The following is a 26,666-nucleotide window of genomic DNA, read 5'->3' on the forward strand; positions in this document are numbered from 1 at the left end:
GCGCGCGGCGCGCCGGCGCATCCATCAAGTAAATGAGCGAGCCGCGCCGGGCCGCGTTGTTTACCGTATAAATTGGACAACCCCCGAAAATACCGGCCGCGGTAAATTTATCAATGGCTGGCGGCGCCCGGTGGAGGGGTGAACGCACGTGGCGACGCCGCCGCGTCGGTATGTTGGCCTTGGCAGTGGGCTCTGCGCCTCTTCCTGGAACACGGAAGCCGTGTGGATCCCTCCATCTGCGAGCACGGCGATCGCGTTTGGATTAGCCGGCTCAGAGCTCGTCCTCCTGCCTATCGCAAGAACCCTACGAAACCGTAATTGACACACGAAAGGGATCGCTTACAAAACCCTCCATAAACCACTCCTCGGCTTTTGTCAACAGTTTGAGATTGTTCTCAAGTTGGATTGACGAACAGCGAAGTAATACACCTGTATCGCGCTACGCCTTTCCGACAAAATTCCAAAAGCCTGCGTTTCAGAAAAAGTACTGAAAAAAGTGCCATTTACCCCGACATGCAGAAGGATTAAGAATGGAAAAACTTGCAGAAGCCAACCTCCGGGAAGATCTGCTTGGATTCCGGATAAATGTACGAACACACGTGGCAACACTGACCTTACGATTTCTCTTAGAAGATAGGTTAAGAAAAGGCCACCGGAAGTTAAGAGACAGCTTTTGACAATGTTCACTAGAATACTCTCTTTGCCATCACAAAGGTAGAAAGGGGTAAAACAAAAGGAGTGAATGGCAATTTACAACTTGTAAAGAAACCTATCGGCAGTTACAAAAGTCGAGGGGCGTGAAAGGAAGTGAGACAGGGTTGCAGTCTATCGCCGATGTTATTCAATCTACAAAAAAAAAAAAAAAAAAAAAAAAAAATCAAATGGCTCTGAGCACTATGCGACTTAACTTCTGAGGTCATCAGTCCCCTAGAACTTAGAACTAATTAAACCTAACTAACGTAAGGACATCACACACATCCATGTCCGAGGCAGAATTCGAACCTGAGACCGTAGCGGTAGCTCGGTTCCAGACTGTAGCGCCTAGAACCGCACGGCCGCTCCGGCCGGCATATTCGATCTACACATTGGACAGTCAGTAAAGGAAACCGAAGAAAAATATGTAGAAGGAATTAAAGTCCAGAGACTAGAAATAAAAACTTTAACGTTTGCCGATGACATTGTAAATCTCTCAGAGACAGCAAAGGACTTGGAAGAGCAGTTGAACGGTGTGGACAGTGTCTTGAAAGCAGAACAAAAGATGAACATCAACAAAAGCTAATGGGATGTACTTTAATTAACTCAGCTGATGCCGAGGAAATTAGATTAAGAAACGAGACGCTTAAAGTAGTGAATGAGTTTTGCTATTTGGGCAACAAAACAACCGATGACGGCGGAAGTGGACAGCATATAAAATGTAGACTGACAATGGCAAGGCAAGTGTTTCTGAAGAAGAGAAATTTGTTAAGATGGAATATAGATTTAAGTGAAAGAAAGTCTTTTCTGAAAATCTCCGTTTGGAGTAAAAGTATTCGTTTGGAGTACAGACTTGTAAAGAAGCGAAACAGGGACAATAAACACATTAGACAAAGAGAGAATAGATGTTTCTGAGATGTAATTTTACAGAAGGGTGCTGAAGATTGGATGGATTGACCACATAACTAAAGAGGTGGTACTGGATCGGTTTGGGGAGAAAAGAAACTTGTGGTGCAACCAGACAAGAAGAAGGGTCAATTGATGGGACATTCTGCGACATCGAAGGAACACCGATTTAGTGCTGGAGGGAAGTGTGGGGATATAAATCTTAAAGGGAGACCAACAGATAAACACAGTAAGCAGATTTAGAAGGATCGACTGCATACTAAAATGTGTGGAACCTTTCCAGCTGGCCGTGGTGGCCGAGCTGTTCTAGGCGCTTCAGTCCGGAACCGCGCGACTGCTACGGTTGGAGGTTCGAATCCTGCCTCGAGCATGGGTGTGTGTGATGACCTTGGGTTAGTTAAGTTTAAGTAGTTCTAAGTTCTAGGGGACTGATGACCTCAGACGTTAAGTCCCATAGTGTTCAGAGCCATTTGAACCATTTTTGGAATCTTTCCTGTTTTGTGATTTGAAGACGAGGATGAAGTAGTACGGTTCCACACTGCAGACTGTAACGAAGGTACGAGAATATGGAACAGGTTCCCACATACATGAATGGCTCGAAGACTTGTCAAATAATAGAACCCAGTATGTTGCCCTCGAGGGCGAGTGTTCATCGGAGACAAAGATATCGTCAGGAGTGTCCCAGGGAAATGTGATAGATGTGGTAGACAGTTTCGGCAGCACTGTGCGGTTATTAGCCGTGGTGGGTGCGGCAAAGTGTTGAAGGTGAGTGGCTGTAGGAGCATACAAGAGGACTCAGATAAAAATTTTAGCTGGCTCTAAATGCAGAAACATGTAAGCTAATGCGGATGACTAGGGAAAATAATCCAATAATGTTGGGATACAGTATTAGTAGTAGTGCTAGTTCTGCATGGTTCGCAGGAGAGCTTCTGTAAAGTTTGGAAGGTAGGAGACGAGGTACTGGCAGAAGTAAAGCTGTGAGGACGGGGCGTGAATTGTGCTTGGGTAGCTCAGATGGTGGAGCACTTTCTCGCGAAAGGCAAAGGTCCCTAGTTCGAGTCTCGGTCCGTAACACTGGAAAGCGATATGAAATGGAACGAGCCTGTGAGCATTGTGGCAGAGAAGGCGACTTATCTTTGACTACTTCTGGAGTGTTTGGGATCCGCTCCAGATCGGATTAAAGGGAGACATTGCAGAAATTCAGATGCGGGCTGCCAGATTTGTTGCAGGTAGGTTCGAACAACACGCAAGTGCTTCGTGAACTCGAATAGGAACCCCTAGAGGGACGGCGGCTTTCTTTTCGAGGAACAATTTTGAGAAAATTTAGATTACAGCAATTTGAGGATGACAGCAGAATGATGCGAGTGCCGCCAACGTATATTTCACGTAAGGAGCATGAAGATAAGATTCGAGTAACTAGGGCTAGTATGGAAGCATATACAAACTCGTTTTTCCCTCGCTCTATCTACGAGTGGAACAGGAAAGGAAACAACTAGTCGTGGAACAGGTATCATCCACCACTACCCGTAAGCTGGTCTGCGGATGTGTAGAAGCGCCGGAAAGCGAGTAGGCGAGCAGCTTCCCCCATGCTAGGTGTTTGCTTCAGACAGTTGGTCTGTAGTCGCCAGGGCCGTCGCCCCCGCAGGGCACCGAGCGTACGGCGCGGCGGACGCCGCTGGACGTGCCTTCCTCTGCCTGCGTCACCTCGCGCTGATTCACCGCCGCCGCCGGATATCTCGCCGCCCATAACGCTGTACCCGACGCCCGTGGCGCCCGCTGCCCGCCGGAAGCGCACAATACGCCTCCGCAGTCACATATCTGCGCCATTTAGACGGTCTTTCCTGAGTTTGTAAAAGTAGTAGTCGTTGCTGCGGACTTCACCGAAGTTCTGACTGACTCAGGACTTCGACATAACAAGCTCCGCAGCTTCTCTTAGTGCTGTATTGATAACAACTGAAAAGACACACATTGCTTTTAATCTCCTTTTCTCCCTGTTCATTAATCGCTTCATAAGTCGTTACTTATATACTGCCGTGTAATTGATTTGTACACACTGTAGTTACAGGAGTTAGATGCACGCCCGTGGTATTGATAGCCCAGCCTCGCCAGTAAAATCAGTTGGAGGCTATCTTTCAAGTGGTCCAACCACCGTTTTCTGGGTTTACAGTCATTAAGTACCGACCAGTTGATCTACTGAGTCCATTTATGAATTGCTTGTAAGAAGGAGCCGTGTCCCCTTATCTCACTCAAGTCAGAGAACGTCTTATTAACAGTCAGCAATGGATGCTGAAGTTACGACATCGAGACTGTTTGCCGTTGATGACACCCACTGCAGAGGCGACTAGAAAGACAGGTAATAGTACTTCATTCGCGAGTTGACATTGCAGTCTGCTACACATTGCGAAAAATGTTAACAACTGTTGTTGGTGAAATAGTCCACTAAACTGATAACTTTGCATTACGAGAATATGCACGTCTTCTTTCCCCCATCCTTCGAGAATCTTGACAATTTAATGAGCAGATGACTGCGAAGAAAACTTTGGATTCTATAGACAGGAACAAGCAATTTTTTGAAAACATTAATTTTGGGCTTTATAATTCTTATATAAATTTTTTAGTTCATAATTAGTATTCTCGGCATGCGAAAGGATTTACCAGTGCTGAGCTTCATAGAATTTTTCTGGAACTCTTCTGCACATCCTTCTACTTGCTGCTCCGCACTTTCCGATCCTCCTCCCCTTTTCCCACGACCAAGATAGTATAATGTGCTCAGATGTCAGTATGTCAGAGTGAGAGGGGCGCACGGAAGGGGTGGGAGAAATGCAGTTCATTAGAAATATTCTGTTAGATCTTTACCACAGCCGGCCGTTGTGGGCGAGCGGTTCTAGGCGCTTCAGTCCGGAACGGCGCTGCCGCTACGATCGCAGGTTCGAATCCTACCTCGGGCACGGATGTGTGTGATGTCCTTAGGTTAGTTAGGTTTAAGTAGTTCTAAGTTCTAGGGGACTGATGACCACAGAAGTTAAGTCCCATAGCGCTCAGAGCCATTTGAACCATTTTTGACTGATGGCCTCTTCATAACGACCGAGAGCAGCAGCGTTTGCATACTGTTGTCAGTGCCAACAGACAAGCAACATTGCGTGAAATAATCGCAGAAATCAATGTCGGACGTAGGACGAACGTATCTATTAGGACAGTGCGGCAAAATTTGGCGTTTATGGGCTATGGCAGCAGACAACCGTGGCCTGGTCACATGAGTCCCGATTTCAGTTGGTAAGAGCTAATGGTAGGATACGTGTGTGGCGCAGATCCTACGAAGCCATGGACCCAAGTCAACAAGGCGCTGTGGAAGATGTGGTGGCTTCATAATGTGTGCGCTGTGTTTACATGTATCATGGTCAGAAAATGGTCATGTTCGGGTATTCGGAGACCATTTTCAGCCATTCATGGGGTTCGTGTTACCAAACAACGATGTCATGTCTCCAGACCACAGCTGTTCGCTATTACTTTGAAGAACCTTCTGGACAATTAGAGCGAATAATTTGGCCGCCCAGCTCGCCCGACATCCCATCGAACATTTATGGGGCAAAATCGAGAGGCCAGTTAGTGCACACTTTCGCGTTTACGACGGCTGTAGAGGCAGCATGGCTCAGTATTTCTGCAGGTGACTTGCGACGAATTGTTGAGTTCGTGCCACGTCTAATTGCTGCACTACGCCGGACATATGGAGGTCCGACATGACATTAGGTGGTATCCCATGACTTTTGTCACCTCGCTTCCACTTACGAAAAGCTGTTTTCCCACGAAGTGGCACAAATTTTCTGTCGCTCTGGGACAGGAGAACACTCTCGCGAAGAAGGACCCAACAGAGGGGGCGAAACGATTAGTACTGGAGAAGTTGAAAGGGGAATATGAGGTGGCCTAGCGACTCGGAAGATTTTACCATCGACGGGAACGGACGCGAAGGTCTGCAGAATTGTTAAAGAGGGCCGCTGTAGGGTGAGCACTGTGCGGGAGATGGGCAGACGGACAGGTAGGCTGGAGGGCGCCGCAGGCTGTCGTCGACTTCGGCGTCTGCCGGGGACGGCGCCGAGGGCGCGCCGCAGCGTCCGCCACCGCGGCGTCTATTTCAGACGGGGAATGCACAAAAAACCGGCACGGGGCCCTGCGCTGCTCCACCGCTACCGCTACCGGCACCGGCCCAGAATGTCAGAAATGCCTCGGGACGCGCCGCGCCGCCGGCGAGTACGGCGTACTTCCGGTAACGCGAGCAGCCGGCGCCTCGTTTACCAGTATAGGAAGAGGTCGTATAATGGAGCCCCACTTCGTTGTTCAATGTTCAAAAATGGCTTCAAATGGCACTGAGCACTATGGGACTTAACATCTTAGGTCATCAGTCCCCTAGAACTTAGAACTACTTAAACCTAACTAACCTAAGGAGATCACACACATCCATGCCCGAGGCAGGATTCGAACCTGCGACCGTAGCGGTGGCGCGGTTCCAGACTGTAGCGCCTAGAACCGCTCGGCCACCCCGGCCACCTCAGATTTTAAGTCCCATAGTGCTCAGGGCCATCTGAACCATTTTGAGGACCCTTCTTACTGACCTATATAACTTTAAAAAGTACGTTGCGAATGAAAATCAACATCAGTTAATGAAATATGTATTTTTTAAAACTTTCTTGGTGGTTATAAAGTACCACTCCACACAGGGTAAAGATTACGGAAAGTGCGTGGGCATCGCTAAGATATGCTAAAAGGCATTTTCAGGTTCTGTAACCCACTTATACATCAGAGTCTGTTTAAAACGGATGTTATTATCAAGTTAAGCACATTTAACATTTGACTTTTTTTTTCGTGGCCTGAAGCTAGCCCCCTTGGTATTACACAGAATCGAAAAGGCGTCGGTATTGCTAGGATTAGTTCTACAACACGAGATTGATACGCGTGGAATACAAGGAAAATATCAAAATTTGTTATTGCGTAGGTATAGCTGTAGTGATACTGAAACCAAACCTTACGGCAATAGATAAGTGGAGTGGCACGCTTATTAGTGACACGCTACTTTAGGAAGAAATGTTGTCCAGACTCAGTGGTTGTCATCCTGCAGATTTCAATGTCTGTAGCTGAAGCCTCAGCCGTTCCTAAGATTTTTCCTGTTATTTTCCGTTTCTTTTAACTCTGGCAATGGTTTCTTGCTGCGAAAAATGCTAATTGCACCACTGACCACCTTCGTGTTGAAAGCAGTTTTACTTTGCTCAAGTTGTAACCTAAAGCCTACACATAAGCAGCAGACTTTTTTCCATGTCACAGCGTTTCACACACATCACTGTAAAGAGTCAAAAATACCGAAGACAGCAGCAACGGAGGTTGCACATGATTGTTTGATATCAGTTTGAGAACACTTCACTTGCCAGTTGTAGAGAAAACAGAACCGCCGTATAGATGTGTTCCATATACATAAAGCACTGTCAGACGGTTGAAGTAAAGTTAAATGAATGGAACCTTCCTGACTAGTAACTGGTAGTGCAGCGAAGTGTCAGAGCTCTCAACATACAAGCTTCCCATCGGAAGGAAAACGGACTCAACATTCCGTAAGCCATCTAGTTAAATCTTCATTAGACGATTAACCATCGAAGTCATTACAGATTAAGAGAGAAAGGGAGTAGAAGTTGCAGAAATGAAAGTACATTTACAATGCTTATAATGAACAAAAAAAGCAACTAAACATGAACGAAAAAAAGATCAATTAGGCTATTATTACCCAAAGGCGAGCGACGTCATTTGCATTAAAATTTGCTATAATGGGAATCGCGAGCCTTTATTCGGTGATACAAGCAGAGCAGCAATCCATGTGATGGACTGTCTACGTCCAACCATAATTGCACAGCATAATTCTCTTACGTTAATTTATTTTGAAAGTTAAATGTTAATGAGAAAACTGATTGATAAAAGGAGCTTCTGTATACCGCAGAATGTTCGTTTCGAGCTGTACGCAGGACACAGGAAGGTCGGATTGTACCCTTCCCATCTCGCCCTTCATTAGTCATCGCTGCCTTGGCTGGAAATGAGTCACATTGTTTTGAAGTTGGTTCATTTCTATCGGGTCCTGTCCGTGGTTATTAGAAAGTACCCGTGCCTCTTTGCAACTGCTGCTAGCTTAATGCGGTGCATCAATGTGTGGTGCCATATTAGTCATTACGCAGTGAACGATTTATTGTTGTTGTTGTTGTCGCTTTGTTGGGCGTTCCGTTAAACCAGTAGTAGCAGTAGTTAACCTGGTCCTAACCATCCACTAGTGGGCAGTTCAGCTTTCATTGTGGGCGGCTGGCGGTAAGGATTTAAAAAATATTTTCATTAGGTTTTCATAATATTGTGACATAAAATATTTGGTAAGTAATTATTATTATTTTACTAGCAACAGAGATGCAAAAGTGGGCTGTAGGTGAAAATGGTTGTCTATCCCTGCGTTAAATGACATCATAATACAAAGAAAGCCTGCAATCCTTGCCGCAGTCCGTCGCTCAACGTTCTGCAACCCCCTCCCCACCGAACTCATCAATCCAGTGATGGTAGTTGAAACCATCTCCACTTCCGACTGCCGGCCGCTGTGACCGAGCGGTTCTAGGCGCTCCAGTCTGGAACCGCGCTGCTACTACGGTCGCAGGTTCGAATCCTGCCTCGGGCATGGATGTGTGTGATGTCCTTAGGTTAGGTTTAAGTAGTTCTAAGTCTAGGGGACTGATGACCTCAGATGTTAAGTCCTATAGTTCTTAGAGCCATTTGAACCATTTTTTTTCCCACTTCAGACTGCTTACACTTCGTTTATTCTCCCTCTTCTGGACTACTGCTATGCGATGTGTGATCCGCACCATACAAGACTGATGGAGGACACTGACAAGGGAGAGAGTACCACGGCTATGATACGCGATTTTCGTTGCTGTAGGGTCCTCTCGTGATATTTCAATCACCAGCTTTTCCCCCAGAGTGTGAAAATATTTTGTTGAAATCATCAGAGCTCGTACACAAAGATTCAAGTGTTTGTTTTTCCCGCGCAATATTTGAGAGTGGAGCGGTAGAGGAATAGTCTGTGTCAGTCACTCAACTGTTAACTGCGAGGTAATCATGTAGATGCAGATGTAGTAAGGTGTTCATAGACTTCCGTTGCACTGAGGACGGTACTGTATTTCTCGAAAATAGTTGAAATAGCTGTGAGCACTATGGGACTTAACATCTGAGGTCATCGGACCAATAGAACTTAGAACTACTTAAACGTAACTAACCTAAGGACATCACACACATCCATGCCCGACTGAAGCGTCTAGAACCGCTCGGGCACACCGGCCGGCTGTATTTCTCGATTCTACCCTTTGGGTAACCGGTTGAATGCCTGTGAAGCGAATGCAGCTGCATGGGAGAAGGTTTCAGACAGCCGATGTTGAGTCAGTTTCTCTGGATTCGGTGTTAATTTGTTAACGTGAGCGGATCTGTAACAATCGGGACAGGCATATTCGTCGTCGGTAGTGCTGTTTTTTTTTTTTTTTACTACCGTGTTTGGGTCTATAAATTTCCAAAGTCTATTGTTTCTGCAACTGACTTTTTATTTTGGTGTTAGCATAGCACTGCTTATATGTCACGGCCGTGGAATTATATAGCTGTTTAAAAAGTTTTGGACACGCTCGACAGTTTTGTTCTATATTTACAAGGGTGGCCAAGTAACGGGATACGAGCTCCGGAAGAGACGTTAGTTTGTTGTTTTTTGTTTTGCGCCGGGCGCCCGCGCCTGGCGCCAGCGCCTTCGTCAGCGGCGGCTTAAATCAGTGAGTGAAGCAGGTGGCGCGTCGGCGTGTTGCAGACAGTGGCTGCTGGAATTCCTGGACCGCGACGGGCTGGGACTGCTGCTGCACAGCCTGGAGCTGCAGTGCGGCCAGCGCTCGCTGTCCGTCAGCGACGCGCTCACGCAGGCACAGTGCGTGCAGTGCATTCGCGCCGCCATCAGCTCCGACACCGGCCTGCAGTACATCATCGACCGCCGCGACTACGTGCGCCAGCTCGCCGCCGGTGAGTCTCCACTCACCAGTATTTACATTTACTCCTGTGTATTACTTTGGGGCATACGTTCGTAGTGTTCCTCCATACGTTTAATAAACACAACAGACACAAATGACAGACACTTCAGTCATCGATAATATATTCACCTTCACTGTTTACGACAGTCTGTCAACGCTGTGATAACTTCTCGATTCAAAAACTGCAGAAATCACGTGGTTTTGGGGCAGAGAACTCGTCGAGCCATGTTCGGAGCGAATTTCCATCCGGAATGGAAGTTCCTCGAAGGTTGTTCGAAAAGGTGAAAATCTCAGGGCGCAAGATCAGTCGAATAAGGTGCGTGCGGAATGACTTCCCAACCCAACTCCTGCATAGACTGAATCTGCAAGTGGTCTCAGTTGTTAACAATAAATGTCAGCAGTGATGGTTGCACCTCAGGGAAGCAAATCGTAATACACCACACCGTCCCTGTTCCACCTGATACGTAGCATTATCTTTTGTGGATGCGCGCAGGTTTTGGTCGAGGAGTTGCTGCTTTTTTTAGGCTCAACCATTCCTTTCTTTTTCCTATGTTAGCAACAATACACCATTTCTAGCCACCACTTATGATAAGGGATATATGAATGGTCGATGTTGTTCATGAGCCAATTGATGACGAGCAAGAGGAGATGCACAAACGGGCACCGGCTGGTTTCCGTAATTTTGGCTTAAGAGCATGCGGTGCCCACAAACTCGATTTTTGAACCTTCCTCGTTGCATGCAAATGCCGCACTCTTGCGGAATGGTCATTGTTCATCACTTTTGCCAGTTCTAGACAATACTGACGGGATTAATGCCAAAAAAAAAAGATCTTCATCATAACCCGGAGGTCTTCCTGGACGTAGAGAGTCAGTAATGTGAAAACGATCCTCCTTAAAACGAGAAACCATTTTCATGCCGTGCTCTGTCCTCCCCATACACGGCGGAATGGTTTCTGCCTGTCCTTTCTGCTGTAACCCCTCTATTGAACTGATACAAAAGAGTATGTCGGAAATATTCCGCTTTGCCGGTCGGGGTGGCCGAGCGGTTCTAGGCGCTACAGTCTGGAACAGCGCGACCGCTACGGTCGTAGGTTCGAATCCTGCCTCGGCCATGGATGTGTGTGATGTCCTTAGGTTAGTTAGGTTTAAGTAGTTCTAAGTTCTAGAGGACTGATGACCTCAGAAGTTAAGTTCCGTAGTCCTCAGAGTTATTTGAACCATTTTTATTCCGCTGTCTCTACTTGACACTCCATTTTCTAGCGTCTACAGCTCCACTTACTGTCTCCAAATGACAATATGTAAACTCGTATAGCAATAGTGAACTACAAATAAAAAATGTCAATCGAAAAATAAACCAATAGTAACCTAAATACCAACATGTAAAACAAAGACGCTACGGTCCTACGGACCAACCTAACAATTGTTCTTGCAGTCAGCGCCACGAAATTAAGGTGGTGTTAGTTTTGGGAGAAACTCTTTCCGTAACCCACGAGAACCCGGGTTCAGAAAGGAAGGGTAGCTTCCAACATTTACGAGTAACGCAATAAGTACGACGTTAGAATTAGGGGAGCTCAGGCTTATACAAACATATGAACCTCGAATAGAACAGAAAGTGGAAGAAGATTTCAGGAGGAAAGGTACACGCTTTGAGGAACGATAGTGTTAGTGATTCTGAACAAAGCACTTCGTATCGAAGTACGCCCTATTCCGAATGATGTACGTGATACAACGTTTGTAATACAGCTCCCGTACGTTTTTCTTGAATAATTCTAAAACCGAAGCCTCCAGCGAAAACGTGTCGCAATACAAAACCGAACTACATTAAATTTCCTACAAAAAGGCCCAGTTCACTTTTGCTCTAAGACTAATAGCTTGCGCGAAGTGAGCGCCAGAGCATTAAAAATCTTGCACGACCCACATGCGCTGTAGCTGAGGCAGTTTTCGTGGGTCAATGTGAGGTAGTTTCCAGATTTCATAGACCACAAGTCATCTGTATCAAATAGTTAGTCTCAGATTCCTCTACACTACCGTTTTACACTATAGACAATGACAATTTTCGGATGATGCAGAAAATATTTGTAGATGTTAAATGTATTCTATCTCGGAAAACAATCGGAATAGAGCACATGTCCATATGAAATTTTTTGTTGAGCATTAGTGATGCTATCACACCTTAAGGCATATTCCTTTCCTCCAGACTGACGCTGTATATCTACTACTTTTTTCATCTAACGAGCGCACCGTCTGCGGTGATGTCACTCGGCAAAGCCTGAAGCTAGTCCATTAGGCTTACGGCGTCTATGTCGATAACATGTGTTGTAGGTAACAATTTTAATCAATGAATTCAGTATCAGTGAGTAATTGAATAATCACGACAGTTATTTACATTTTTTTTAAATCGTTACCAGATTTTATTCTTAAAATTACGGTTGAACACGGTACAGCGACAAAGGACAAATATGAAACGGCAGAAACGACGCTGACATAACGATTATTGGCCTGAACCGTTGCATATTCGATAATTGTACAATTTTATGGTTATAAAAGCTTAGGTTTGCACAGTTCTATGGCAGGTTTATTTCACTTCTCCCGTTAATTTCGGCGACATTTTTCCAATTTGACTTGCATTCAAATAATTCTTTGTCAACGTGTACTTAATGATACGATTATATAGTTCAGATAATGTCGCCTAGTAATCTATTTTAGTTCAGAATCAATAAATATGGTGCGGCTACCCGACAACCAGAACAGTATTTCCTCTAAAATAGTGAAACGCGCCACACACTCATCTTCCCCCATAACTGTTGTGTTGACGTGGTAACAGAGCCCCACAAAAAAGGATAATTGCACTTAGAAGACTTGAAGTCAGTGCAATATCTAATATCTAAAACGCATTCCGGGATTTCCTGGCTCGTGTTTCTGTTGATTGAAGGGTACCAAAAGCACTACATTTCGGGATATTTACGCATGGGATCCCTCGCCATTTTCAGGAGGAAATAGACTCCGATAACGTTGTAGTAAATGACGAGGTTCATTGAGATGGAGCGCTAGCTAGGATAGGAAAAAATGGAGAAAGAAGTAGATTCTGCAGTATCCCTTACTCGGGAGGGGATCTGAACTAGGCACACTCGAATACGATTCTCGTACCTTAAACATTACATCCCTTTCTCTTTAGTTGTCGTAGTGCTTTTATCATAACATCGTAAAAGTTACCTACACTGGTTTCACACGCAAACATGACCTCACCTCGACAACGGAAATCGGTGAGTCACGTTTCAATGACTGTTGCACGTGGCATTCATCGCGGTGATCTACACCTGGAACACTGGACGGAATGTTGGTTCTAAATAGCACGACGACGCGTCGCATGTCTGGAAACGTTTTATTTCAGAGATCGTTCACATTTTTTACGTTCATGCCAACGAGAAAAAAGACTGGAACTAAACTACTACTATTTGGAAGTAGCCGCTATGATTTCACAGCTAGTGTTTGGCCTACTCCATCTTGGAACGGCAGCTTACTTTTCGTACGCCAAAATTACAGCTATCTTACAAAAGACGTTGTTAGTATAACAGAACCACACAAACTACATGCCTGCAGTTACGTTTTACAGAAATAAAACTTTCTCTTGGTGAGAAAGACACACAGTTCGAATAGAACAGATTCCTTATAAGCTTTTCAACATGTTTTCCATGCAGTCTGCTTCGCCAATGCTTACACAAGTACATTTACAGACAAATACATATATTTAAAAACGATTCTTATTACACGTATACGGGGTGATGCCGTGATGGTATTACAGACTTTTGGGAATGATGGAGAAAGGTAAATGTATCAATCTGGGGATAATAGATTCTGGTCTGGAAACTACCGAGTCGAAAGTTATAACGAAAATTGTTCTGATACCTCTAACAATGGAATGCATGTACCAATATTGTTCTAATGGCTCTAAGCACTATGGGACTTAACATCTGAGGTCATCAGTCCCCTAGATTTAAAACTACTTAAACCTAAGTAACCTAAGGACATCCATGCCCGAGGCAGGATTCGAAACTGCGACCGTGGCAGCAGACCAATATTGTTGTTGCTAAGATATTGGGTAGGCCACTTTCAGAGGTAGTACTATGGACTAAAACAAGGGAAAAAAGTCCAGTAAATATGAGCTCTAAAATGCGTACCTTAAGAGGTATAAGCACTTTAAAATATCGAAACAAAGAGCTTGCAGTAGAAGAGATACGTATTCCACAGTATCGGAAGGTGGGAAAGTGTTCATAAGTCTTAAGGTCTGCATTTCACAGTGCATGTTTGGTGGCCTTTTTGTTTCTTGTTTTGGTTCACACTACCACCACTGAAAGCTGCCTACGCTACAATCTTAGCAGCAACAGTAAGGAACATGTATTCGACTGTCAGTGGTATCGGAATGATTTTCGACTCGATCGTTTCGGAATCAGGTTGTTTTTGCCTGAAATTGATACATTTACCCTTTTCCATCACCCCTAAAAGTTTGTATCATCGTCACGGAATCACCTTGTATACGTACAAGCATACCATTCTTCCTTTACAACTGCGCGATATATATCTACATATCATAGAGCAAGTAAACAACAGATAGTAGACTTTTCTTTGAACTAGAGGCATTTACTAGCTATTTATATTAATGGTACTCTAATTAATGGTACCCTAATTACTTTGGTAGAATTCAACTGAAAGTATGCTTTCGTTTTAATCCAAGTCTCTAATACCTGCTTAAATTTATCTAGAGGCAGAGTTCTTCCTGTTCGTGGCAGTTTATTGCACAGCTACTGTCTCTCATATTTGTGACTGGGGTACGAGCGACAGCATTGAAAATCGTTCGTCTAACTTAGCTAGTAGATAGAGTTTGGTTTAGCCCCGTAATTAAGCATGGAGAAATCAGTGCACGGTGCAAAGAATTCTCATTCGTGCAAACTATGAAGATCCACTGGCCATTGGATGCGTCAACGCTGTAATGAACCCACATGCTGAACAACATCGTGTAACTCGAACAGTCCACGGGTATACTGCCGGTTCATAGTGTCCAACCGGCACAATGTTTCGGCGATCAGACGTGTCGCCATCGTCAGGATTAAGGACGGCCCCCCGCCCTCAGGAGCTCAGTTCGTCAGCGCACCTGACGATGGCGACATGTCTGATCTCCGAAATATTGTGCTCGTTAGACACTATGAACCGGCAGTATGCCCGTGGACTGTTCGAGCAACAAATACGCCGGGAGAAACTGAAGAATCACAACATCGTGTGAATTCACTCCTGCCGTACTATTACTCACGCGTCAAAACGATTCGCGTGCGTGCGTACCGCGAAGCTCAGGAAGTCGAGGGGCTGCTGGTGGAGTGGTGGGGGAGGGTCCCGTGGCTGGCGGCGCGGCGGCCGGCCACCGCTGCGGGCTCCAGTCCGTGTTGGGCCGCGGCGCGTGCAGCAGCGCACCCTCGCACCAGACCATGGACTGCCGGCCGGCTATGCTCTGCCGTCTGGCGCTCAGCGCGACGCACCTCAGGAGGATGGCCAGGGATGGCTGCAGCCCTCAAGGTAAAACGCCCCGCAGTTTGCCGCGCCCGCCAGGCCGGTAGAAGAGCGTGTGTGCGACCGAACAGCGGGAACGGATCCCGTTCGAAGTGAGCGTTACTGATCCAGGGAACCCTTGTGGATGTGAACAATGTTCCGCGTATTTTGTGGCTATCTTTTGACTTTTCTCGGAGTCCTTCGTTAATGCGGTAATGAATGTTAGATTAAATAAATGTCGTGTGACTAGGGCCTCCCGTCGGGTAGACCGTTCGCCGGGTACAAGTCTTTCGTTTGGACGCCACTTCGTCGACTTGCTCGTCGATGGGGATGAAAAGATGATGATTAGGACAACACAACACCCAGTCCCTGAGTGCAGAAAATCTCCGACCCAGCCAGGAGTCGAGCCCGGGCCCTTACGAATGACATTCTGTCGCGCTGACCACTCAGCTACCGGAGGCGGATATGAATGTTAGACGTAATGCTAGTGGCATATAGGTACGACGACGGAGACTGTGTAAGACATTCATTTAAGTCACACATTTGGCACACGATTATATCAGGAACACGTGACGCAATACTGACCCTACGACTTATCTTAGAAGAAAGATTAAGGTAAGGCAAACCTACGTTTCTAGCATTTGTAGACTTAGAGAGAGCTTTTGACAATATTGACTGGAATACTCTTTTTCAAATTCTACAGGTGGCAGGGGTAAAATACAGGGAGCGAAAGGCTATTTACAATTTGTACAGAAACCAGATGGCAGTCATAAGAGTCGAGGGACATGAAAGGGAAGCAGTGGTTGGCAAGGTAGTGAGACAGGGTTGTAGCCTCTCCCCGATGCTGTTCAATCTGTATATTGAGCAAGCAGTAAAGGAAAGAAAAGAAAAATTCGGAGTAGGTGTTAAAATCTATGGAGAAGTGTCTTGAAAGGAGAATATAAGATGAACAACAACAAAAGCAAAACGAGGATAATGGAATGTAGTCGAATTAAGTCGGGTGATGCTGAGAGAATTAGATTAGCAAATGAGACACTTAAAGTAGTAAAGGAGTATTGCTATTTGGGGAACAAAATAACAGATGATTGACGAAGTAGAGAGCATATAAAATGTAGACTGGCAATGGCAAGGAAAGCATTTCTGAAGAAGAGAAATTTTTTAACATCGAGTATAGATTTAATTGTCAGGAAGTCGTTTCTGAAAGTATTTGTATGGAGTGTAGCCATATATGGAAGTGAAACATGGACAATAAATAGTTTGGACAAGAAGAGAATAGAAGCTTTCGAAATGTGGTGCTACAAAAGAATGTTGAAGATTAGGTGGGTAGATCACGTAACTAATGAGGGGTATTGAATAGGATTTTGGAGAAGAGAAGTTTGTGGCACAACTTGACTAGAAGAAGGGATCAGTTGGTAGGACATGTTCTGAGGCATCAAGGGATCACCAATTTAGTACTGGAGGTCAGCGTGGAGGGTAAAAATCGTAGAGGGGGACAAAGAGATGACTACACAGCAGTAGGTACTGGGAGATGAAGCAGCTTGCACAGGATAGAGTAGGACGGAGAGCTGCATCAAACCAGTCTCAGGACTGAAGACCACAACAACAACATGTATCAGCTAGCCACTTTGTGTCGTCCCATGATGTATAAGCGAATGATTTCACTCCACTCACTGATGGGAGTACAAAATGACTTGTTATATACTTGTATGCAAGTTTTTAGTGGTCAACGCGTATCACTACACTCAAAACAAGAATCAAATTTCGTAGAGACTTCCCAGAAAACTAGTTCTTGGCATTTTCTGCTATGTATTAGCATCTGCCTCATAGATGAGTATACTTCAGTGGTTCTCGCCCCCCCCCCCCCCCCTCTCAAGGTAATATGTAATCGTGCACGCTGCTCTTCTTTGTACACGCTACTGAGTGAAGTGGCACCGTAGCTAACGTACTGGACTCACATTCGGGGGGTGACGGTTCAAATCCACACCCAGTGATCCACATTTTAGTTGTTCACGATTTTCTTTACATCATTCCAGGCAAGTGCCGGGATGGTCCCTTTCAAATGGCATTGCCAATTTCCATCCTCAACCTCGAAATGACCCGAGCTTGTGCTCTGCCCGTAACGAGTTCAATATTGGCTGGACATTAAACCCTCATTCTTCATCCTTTCCCTCACTGTATATTTTCAGTGTTCCTCTTGACTACATATGACACCGATCTGTCAACTTCATCAGTATTTCAGTATAATCCATATAAACAATATATTTTGCGAACAGATCAAGGGTTTCCCAGTATTTTGCCAATAGCTCGTAGACTGCTATTGGCTTTGCTTTCAACTGAACCTCACTTCATATATCGGTACCCTGCAAATTTTATCTCCCAGATGTTTGTGCGATTCCATAAGGGCTCATTGCAGTAGTCCATCCTGCTACAGCTTTAATATGTACAGTGATGAGACACACAAAATATTTTTTACAAAACCGGGAAAACTTAAACTATCACAGTCTTATTGTGTAATGAATGGCAAGGGACCTGCAAATAGGCTAAGGCAGATTGTGATTGCTATTTTGTTAATAGTTACTTGTTGTCAACATCAGTGTCAAGTATGGTGGCTTGAACAAAATTCTAGACAGTTAGAATGGAAAAAATACATAATCATTTCATCGAACAAGACAAACGCCAAATGGTGGTTTACTGGGAGAATGGGAAAGCATTCTAGATCGTGATATGCCATTGAAATTGAGTGCCAGACCAGAGCTCTAGTGCAGACTCTTGATTTTTGCACAGAATTATTTTATCATCTGGCCAAATCACAATCTGCCAATAGTGTGCCCTATTCAGGAAAGTGACCCCTGTGGAAATATTTGCTGAGGCCGCACAGTTTTCAGGGCACTGGACTGGATTACAAGTGGAGTAGGATACAAATAATCCTATACCTGTACTTATTTAGCTTGCACAGTTTTTAGGGCACTGGACTTGAACTGATGTGAAGTAGGGCATACGTAATCTTACGTCCATTCTTATTTGGGTTTTTCCAAAATTGCTTCAGGTGACCGATGGTTCAGTTACTAATACGTAACTGCACCAATTACATTCCAGTCTTGTCATTAAAGACCTAGAACAAGCCTTGATACAGTATTAGCATAAATGTCATTCCTTGGAAGTGCCAACAAAGAAGGGTCTAAAATATATGTGCTAGATAGCCCTTCAGATCTTTTTACCTACATGACTTCAAAGTTAGAGTATTCTATTTGAAACAACATTAAATAAGAAGGTAGAACAAATGCACAGACCACAGGAAGATGATTGGTACAATTTCGTTACTGAAGGAAGAATAAACCTCTAAGGTATGGTAAAGGTTTTGTGCACGTCACAAAGAGCAACTTTCAATATTTTGACTTGATGTCCTCTAATAATCTCAATAGTATAATTTCCAAGAGAGTCCTGAGAGAACAATGATAGAAATGGGGAAAACTCATATGAAAATGTACACTGCTGCCTTCCTTGTGCACTAATTAAGAGTGCCAAGAGGCACATTTTGCAGAACACAAGGCACATGTAGTTAATATTTTGCACTACAATACAGCTGTGGGGTCTCTTTCTAGAGTCCTATATGTATTTGTTTACATGTTCTTATTCCTCTTTCTCGTCCCTTGCTATAAATTAATTAGTTCTTTCCTGAGGAGGGGTACAAATAACGTTACTTTTGTATGAATGCATTAACATTTTATTAACGTTACTTTTGTTAGTGGATTTCAGTGTTCATTTAAGAGACATGCGATTTGACTATTTTCATAATAACAAAAAGAATCAGTTAAAAGATTAGTCAGCTATACCTTTTTAGTTACTGGAAGTTCTGATACGCCTTACAACATACACAATGCTAAGTGTTCGTGCCTACTTATGAGTCAGGTGCACACTGACAGGCAGTACAGATGTGGAACCTTCTGACAGCAGTCAAGAGTAACTTCATTTTACCTAAATAAAGTAAATAAAATAGTCATCAATTTGAAGATTGTTTTGAACACTACTGTACTTTGCTAGGCATGATCCTGTTGGAGGTGGTATGTGCTGCTTTCCTCTGAGCTTTAAACTGTCTTACCCAGGCAGTTACAAGGGAATCTAAAGTTTAACATGGGTTCCAAACTAAAATGCAACTTGGCATATTAGGCATCAACAAACCTGAGACCTTTGGAGTTTAGTGTGGCACTTTGCCACTGATTTCCTACGAACTCAATAGTCGCACACTACTAACTAGTATTTTTTTGTGTCATATAATGAAGAGGGTAATAGCTAACACATTTTTAGCATTTAGGGAACCAGTTAAATGTCTAAAATTTCCATTCACTGCTACCTACACATATGGCAAAGGGGACAAATATTGACATTCAGTTGAATAACTACAGTGTAGAAGAGAGATTTAGTTTCAGTTAAATCACCACATGACAATAATTGCTCTTGAGTTAATAAAATACCTATGATACTTATACTCCCAAGTAGTTTCTCACAATGCTTGCATATTTCATTATTTTTATCTTAATCTTTTGTATTATTTGGTCTTACAATGAATTCAACATCATTTCTCTTAATTTTACAGCACTGGAGTCTCAGAATATCACAGTGAAGATGCAAGTTTATGAACTTCTCTGTGCTGTATGCATGTATTCTTCAAAAGGACATGCAATGGCTCTTGATGCTCTACAGCATTTAAAGGTAAATATTCTTGTTCTTCCATGCAAGCACTGACTAAATGCAAGGTCGGAGAGCAGTTCCATCACTAGTTGCATAATTGCAGTTTGCAGATAGTGTCCACAAAGTACATAAAACATATTTTTTTTTTAAAATGTTCTTTAATTATGTATCTTTTGGGATTAAATCAAGAAGTTACTAGAACATAACATTCTTATACTGCTTAATACATGCATCATTTTATGACTCATCCTAAATAATTTTTCCTTTGAATAGGTTACACGTGGACAACGCTACAGATTTGATATAATAATGAATGAACTTCGTAACACAGAAAATGTCGCATATCAGACCAGACTTCTGTCATTCATCAACTGCCTCACTCTGTGCTGCAATAACTTGCAGAAACGTGTACGTGTCAGAAATGAATTCCTTGGTAAGTAATTATCCATTCATACCTTATTGTGGCATTTGATGTATTTCTGCAAAATTTGGAAGAAAATTGACTAGCTCTACCTTATTTGTGATTTTGTAATAGAAAATGTTACATCTAAAATACATGTTTTATATTCATAGGTCTTGGTCTTGGACCCATACTGAGTTCACTACGTGCAATTGATGATAAAGAGTTGCAGATCCAAGTTTCAGCTTTCACTAACCACCAACACAAAGATGAGTTGGAATTAGAATCAACAGAACAGCTTACTCATCACCAATTGTTTGAAACTATATTCAAAAAGGTAACTATATATATATATATATATATATATATATATATATATATATATATATATATATATATATAATGGCAATATAAGACACTGTGTTGTAAAACAATTAGAATAATTATTAGTAATCTTTATGCATCTTCCAACAGATAGCAGACAGACCACAGGCTGTCTGGTTCTACTCCATGCTACAAAACCTTGCACAGCTAGATCCGACAAACCCAAATGCGTAAGTTATCAGAGCTTATACTTTACAACTGAAAGTCTCTACATATTGGATGAGATATAATAAGCTTGATTATGCATGCAGATACTGAAAGCTTGCTCTAACTCATTGAAATGTGCACACAGCATATCATAAACTACCAACAGTATGACACTAAAGTAATTTATATTATTTCAGGGACAATGTGTGGGAAGCTCTTGAGGCACTTTCGTCTGAAGCTATAACACCTGGATTTTCTTTCTATAAAAAACCAGTACACAGCAACAGTGTTATGGCTCAACAAAATTATAAAAGACGTGTTCGGAGGTGCTGGAGTATTAATGTGCCACGGTCAGAAGATATCCGTGAGACATGCACAGTGGCTACTCAGACTGAGTTAGACAATGTTAGAGAAGCAGTACAACTCAGTGATCAGGCCACACAGCAGCAACTGTCATCAACAGAACCAGCAGGATCAGTATCAGCACCTCCGCCACCTCCACCCCCTCCACCACCACCACCACCACCACCACCACCACCACCACCACCACCAATGCCATCTCTTGCTCTCAATCCAGTGATTCCATCAGTCTCAGGTCTTCCACCACCATCACCATTTGCAGAATCTAATTCTGAGCAAGAAGTTCCTCCACCTCCTCCAATTCCCAATAACAACAACTTTGAAACCCCAGTGTCACGTCGGGTCACATCTGGCTACCTCACTTGTCCAACAAGACATTCACTCCCAGCAGATTTAACAGATTCTGCAAATTTTTGGACACCAGTCAAAGACAAGTGTAACACGCTACCTTTGCCCAGGCGGAAGATGAGAACCCTAAACTGGACAAAACTCCCAAGCTCTGTCATAGGTAAGTAAGATAATGATTTTATTCATTTCATGGTAGAATATAATTTGTTACAGTTACAATAAATACATGGCAGTATATAATTTGTTAGCGTTTAAATAAATACAGAAAGCACAGACAATATTAAGATTTTTTTCTGTAAATTCTGTGGTAAAAAAATGGCATTGACAGCAAGATGTACGAAGATTTTATTTGCCTTTTGTGAATAAAAATAAACTTTTTGATCATTTACTGCCAACAAACACCCTACAAGAAGTCTAATTATTTGCAGGTGAATCAGTATGGACAGAAATGCAGAGCAAAGCAACCAATCTTACAGTTGATTTCAAGCAAATGGAAGAGTTGTTCTGTCAGAAAACAGCCAATGTGAAACGTCCAAAGTCTTCTCCAGGAACACTTCCATCACCAATAAATCCCAAGATTACTTTACTGGAAACTAAGCGTGATTTGGCAGTAAACATTTATCTAAAACAGTTCAAATCAGGAGGAAAAGCAGTCATAGAAGCTATAAAGAACCTCAAAGGAAATGATATAGGCACTGAGAAGCTAAGAGCTCTCTTGCCACTACTTCCCACAGAAAAAGAGGTAATATATGACAGTTTTAATTTTAGATCAGTTATTAATCCAAATTACAGTAAAATAGATACAATTACACGGGGCTCACAAATTATAATTCAACTAATAGGTTGTCTTACCTGTTACAGTTGACTTCAGTCAGATCCTATTCTGGAGATTTGGACCGTTTAGGAGAAGCAGAGAAATTTTATCTACAGCTATCAGAAGTACCTTCATTTGCCCTTAGAGTTAGGGCAATGTTACTTGTAAGTAAAAAATCATGTTTCCATCATGATGTGAGATTGTTGACAAAATAAAAATAATAAATCCTGACTCACTTCAGTGCATCAATTAATTTGCAGAAAGAAGAGTTTCCTTCAAGAACATGTGAACTGAAAGAACAACTAGAGGCTGTTGCAGATGCATGCAATAAACTGATGACTAATGAACATTTGAAACAATTTCTAGCATTAGTACTTCAACTTGGAAATTACATAAATGCTGTAAGTATTCATCATATAATGTTTCTCTAAGAAGTAATCTAACACAATGGGCGAAGTAATATTTTGCAATGTATTGTTTGTTTGTTTCAGGGAAGCTATGCAGGCAATGCAGCAGGTTTTACACTCAGCACACTACCAAAGCTCTTAGAAATAAAAGCAAACAAACCAAGACTGACATTCTTGCACTATGTGGTAGAAGTTGCGGAAGCTAACAATAAGGAAATATTACAATTCACAGAAGAGATGAGCAACATGAAAGAAATAGCAAGGTAAGAGTTTGATAGTCACAATGTGTAGATCAATATTTATTGGAAATGTATGAGGCTATCTAACTCTGATAAGAAACTTGCTTAGAAAACTGATTTTCTAACTAATTCAAGTACATAGAAGAGCATTAAATGCTTAAACATGCCTATGACTTAACAATGTTTAAATCTTGCTATGTATATGTTTGTTTTTGACTGTGTTCACATTAGCAGTTTCATGTATTTGAAATCCGCTTTGTCTTTTTTACACATTTTCCCCAATTTCAATTCATATTTTCACCTGAGTACTGCCAATCTTGTCGGACTGCATTATCCCCATGGTCTGGTGGTTGTCCTCTACATTTGCCAAAAGTTCTTCTTGTATTTAGCTCCCCCACATCTTATATATCTATAAATATTTAGACTTTATTCAGTGTTTCAAGATACCCTAGTGCTCTAGAGACTTCGCACCATATCTGCCATGATTGCACATACATAAAACCATTGTGCTTATAAAAATTGAATCACGTTTGTTTCCAATAAAATGTGTGGACTGAAAGTTGTCCATATTGTTACAGGATATCATTGGAGTTGCTTCAGGAAGAAGTAATGAAAGTTACCAGTGATGTCAAACATGTTGAATCGCAGCTGAAGAAAGATAAAAGTGGAATCCGGTCAGAATTCAAAGGTATTAACATACCAGTTACTATACATTTAAATAATTATGTTCTGAGAATAAATATTCCTCCTTCCACAATTTTCTGTAATGATATAAAATCTAACTACATTTCACTTTCACTTCGTAACTTGTGACTGCTGTTGTTAACATCTGTTTTGCTCATTTATTCACAGATTTCTTGAAGTCGGCTTTGAAATGTAGTAATGAACTTCAGCAGGCTATGGAAAAGGTGAAAGGTTGTTCCAATGCTTTAGCTAAACATTTCTGTGAAGATCCAAAGAAATTTCAGCCTGAAGAATGTTTCAGTTTGTTTGCTGACTTTTTTAATATAATTGAGAGAGCTCGACTGGTGAGTTTCTGATCATTAAGTTGGGTGTTCCTTTAGTATTCAAATCTTCCCATACACTTCAGATTGTAAAAAGGCAGTATTTGTGGGAAGCTTAAATTATGCAACATTAACAACAAGAGAGTGCAAAATTTATCTTACTTCTGAAGCCATGGTTTATTTGTCTCACATAGTTGGGGAATAGGACATATCTGAATGCTGTCATAATTGACATTTCAGTTATGAGTTAATATTATCATTATATTTATTCATTATTTTAAGTAATAAGTAACAATTCCCTACTACATTTAAGCTGATAAATAACTGTTTTGATACTGATAAATAACTGTTTTGATAATGCTTATTTTTGCAACAGGAAAATGAAGAGAAAAGGAAAGAAGAAGAAAGGCGAATTCAAGAGGAGAAGGAGCAAAACAAAACAAGTGGAAGCAGAGGTAGAGGCAGAGCGAGAAGATTTTCACCAGATAGACAATATGCTGCCGTTGAACGGATTCTGAGGGACATTTGCAGTGGAAATTTCAAATTACGGCGAAGTGAAGCTTAATTCAAAGTGTTATAATTATTTTGTTGTGTAATATCTACTTAAAAGTGCCACTGTGAAGTGGTTATTTGCTCAGGATCATTGTGAAAGATGCTGTGAAAATGAATCTCAGTTATATATAAGTTAAATGTATTTACCTTTAAACCTAAGACAAAATGCATTTAATGTGATGGCTAAGTAGCCCTCTACTGACAGTGATGTTTAACCAGTAATTCCTATTTATTTTGTACATTTTCTTCTTTATGAGCTGTAAATAACTTTTATATATAATATTTTTTTACAATTAAATGTTTCAGATAGATAATGGACAGATTTAGTTCAAGATAAATTTAAAAAAATAAACACATTCATTTTCCGTCCTGATATGCATTCACATATATAATAAAAGTCAGCAACTGAAAGGACCATACATGCACGTTTAGCAAAACAAGTAAGCCACCAGATGAGTTAATTAGCCCTCTCTTGCTTATATGAATTTGCTATTACATGCATGCATTTCGTGTATGTAACCAGTCATTTTATGTATATCTTCATATGGACGAAGGCGTACATAAAGAAAAGGGAAACACCAGTTTGCTTTTGTTCTACAATATTCTAGCAAACTGGTGCTTTTCATTTATTATAATGTTGTTCTACCGAGGACCGACGAAAGATTCTGTTAACGTGGAATGGGAAAGCTTACATTATATGAAGAAATGTGATAAAACTTTATGTTTTCCAGTATACTGAATGTATGAGTGACCAAATTTGTTACAGTGCAGAGTAAGTAGGAAACTACTACACCTGGCTACAATTTGATGATTTCAAATGTTTTCATTGTCCAAAATTTAGCTGAATCAATGAATAACAAAGATTCTGACTAAGCAGATAGAGACAACTAGAAAGGAGTTACTATTACAGAAACTGACATTAACTGGTGATAATTAAAGGAAGGAACATATGTACAAACCATTAAATTTGCATTAAAAATAAGCTAAAACCATACCAACACATTAATAACTGCTGAAGCTCAGTTCACCATAATATCATTTAACATACCTTTCATTGTTTGTATTTGAATTCCATGATGAATACTCATTTTTGATAATTTATCTGCCTGTTATTTTACAGAATCATTTACTGGAGGTATGTGAACAAAGTAAACAAACACTTTATTCAGTACAAATTCATTCATATACATATCATGTTCTGCAAATTTCATCATGAAGGAGATCCTTGAGGACAGTGGAATCAGTCAAGGAAAGACAGCAATAATTTTATCACTTCATCTACTTCTTAATCATATTTGTTGCTAATAATAAAACTTAGCTTTATTCATATTGTGAATTGCACAACCACAATACAATGCAAAAATATTAAGTGTAGGTGTTCATCATTGATATTTGCGTCTGTGGTGGTTTTGTTATATGGGCTCCCCTCCATTTGCTGGAGGTGTCATCAGCAATTGTAAAGATTCAGACAGCTCAGCAAGCTGAACGGTTTATACATATCTATGGTATGGTTGGGTTGCTATATCATCAGAAGACTTCCTATGAAATTATGTGTTGAAAGACACTATATAACAATTCACTTTAAAGTGGGAAGAATATCTCCATATCTCCATAAGAATGAAGAACTTTCAAGACTCATAAGAATGAAAAAAAATTCCAACAGTTTTATCACTCAAACATAAGTAAAGAAATATTGTTTTGAGGTAGAGATTACTGTATGCAAGGTCTGGGCAACAATAGTATCTCTAATATATACAAAATATGACAAGATTAGTGACTTACATGTAATCAGACAGTACAGAAAACTACAGTCCTGTCAGACAATTTAACAATAAACACATTAAATGCAGAAAGAAATTTCTTAAAAGTAATGTAAGGGTGGAGCAGGAAAAGCTTCAAAATTTTGAAGGGTAAATATGTCACCGATTATGGGTTGATACAGATTTCACAAATATAATGACAAAATTAACAAAATATGTTTACTTGTTCACATTTTCACTTTCCCAAAGTCAATAAAAATGCTTTGTGTGTCCATGAGAAATGTTTTATGGAATAAAATGATAAGGGTGGTTAAAAGAGGAAAATTTCTGGTTTATTAACAACACAGCTGCAGTTA

At 41.7% G+C, this 26,666-nt stretch overlaps 1 protein-coding gene across 1 annotated transcript in view; it reads left to right on the top strand.

Moving 5' to 3' along the window:
* The window catches only part of LOC126269432 (inverted formin-2-like), a 479,426-nt gene extending 453,860 nt beyond the window's left edge, over window positions 1-25,566 (top strand). Inside the window, exons 4-16 of the mRNA XM_049973996.1 lie at window positions 9,455-9,660; window positions 19,801-19,916; window positions 20,169-20,328; window positions 20,469-20,632; window positions 20,770-20,849; window positions 21,024-21,694; window positions 21,963-22,276; window positions 22,396-22,512; window positions 22,609-22,749; window positions 22,840-23,018; window positions 23,573-23,682; window positions 23,847-24,022; window positions 24,375-25,566. Of these exons, the coding sequence (XP_049829953.1) occupies window positions 9,455-9,660; window positions 19,801-19,916; window positions 20,169-20,328; window positions 20,469-20,632; window positions 20,770-20,849; window positions 21,024-21,694; window positions 21,963-22,276; window positions 22,396-22,512; window positions 22,609-22,749; window positions 22,840-23,018; window positions 23,573-23,682; window positions 23,847-24,022; window positions 24,375-24,563 (2,623 nt within the window). The 3' untranslated portion in view covers window positions 24,564-25,566. The remainder of the gene's footprint in view (window positions 1-9,454; window positions 9,661-19,800; window positions 19,917-20,168; window positions 20,329-20,468; window positions 20,633-20,769; window positions 20,850-21,023; window positions 21,695-21,962; window positions 22,277-22,395; window positions 22,513-22,608; window positions 22,750-22,839; window positions 23,019-23,572; window positions 23,683-23,846; window positions 24,023-24,374) is intronic.
* The last annotated feature ends 1,100 nt before the right edge of the window (window positions 25,567-26,666 follow it).

This window comes from Schistocerca gregaria, chromosome 1 (genome assembly GCF_023897955.1).
Source record: "Schistocerca gregaria isolate iqSchGreg1 chromosome 1, iqSchGreg1.2, whole genome shotgun sequence".
NCBI lineage: Eukaryota > Metazoa > Arthropoda > Insecta > Orthoptera > Acrididae > Schistocerca > Schistocerca gregaria.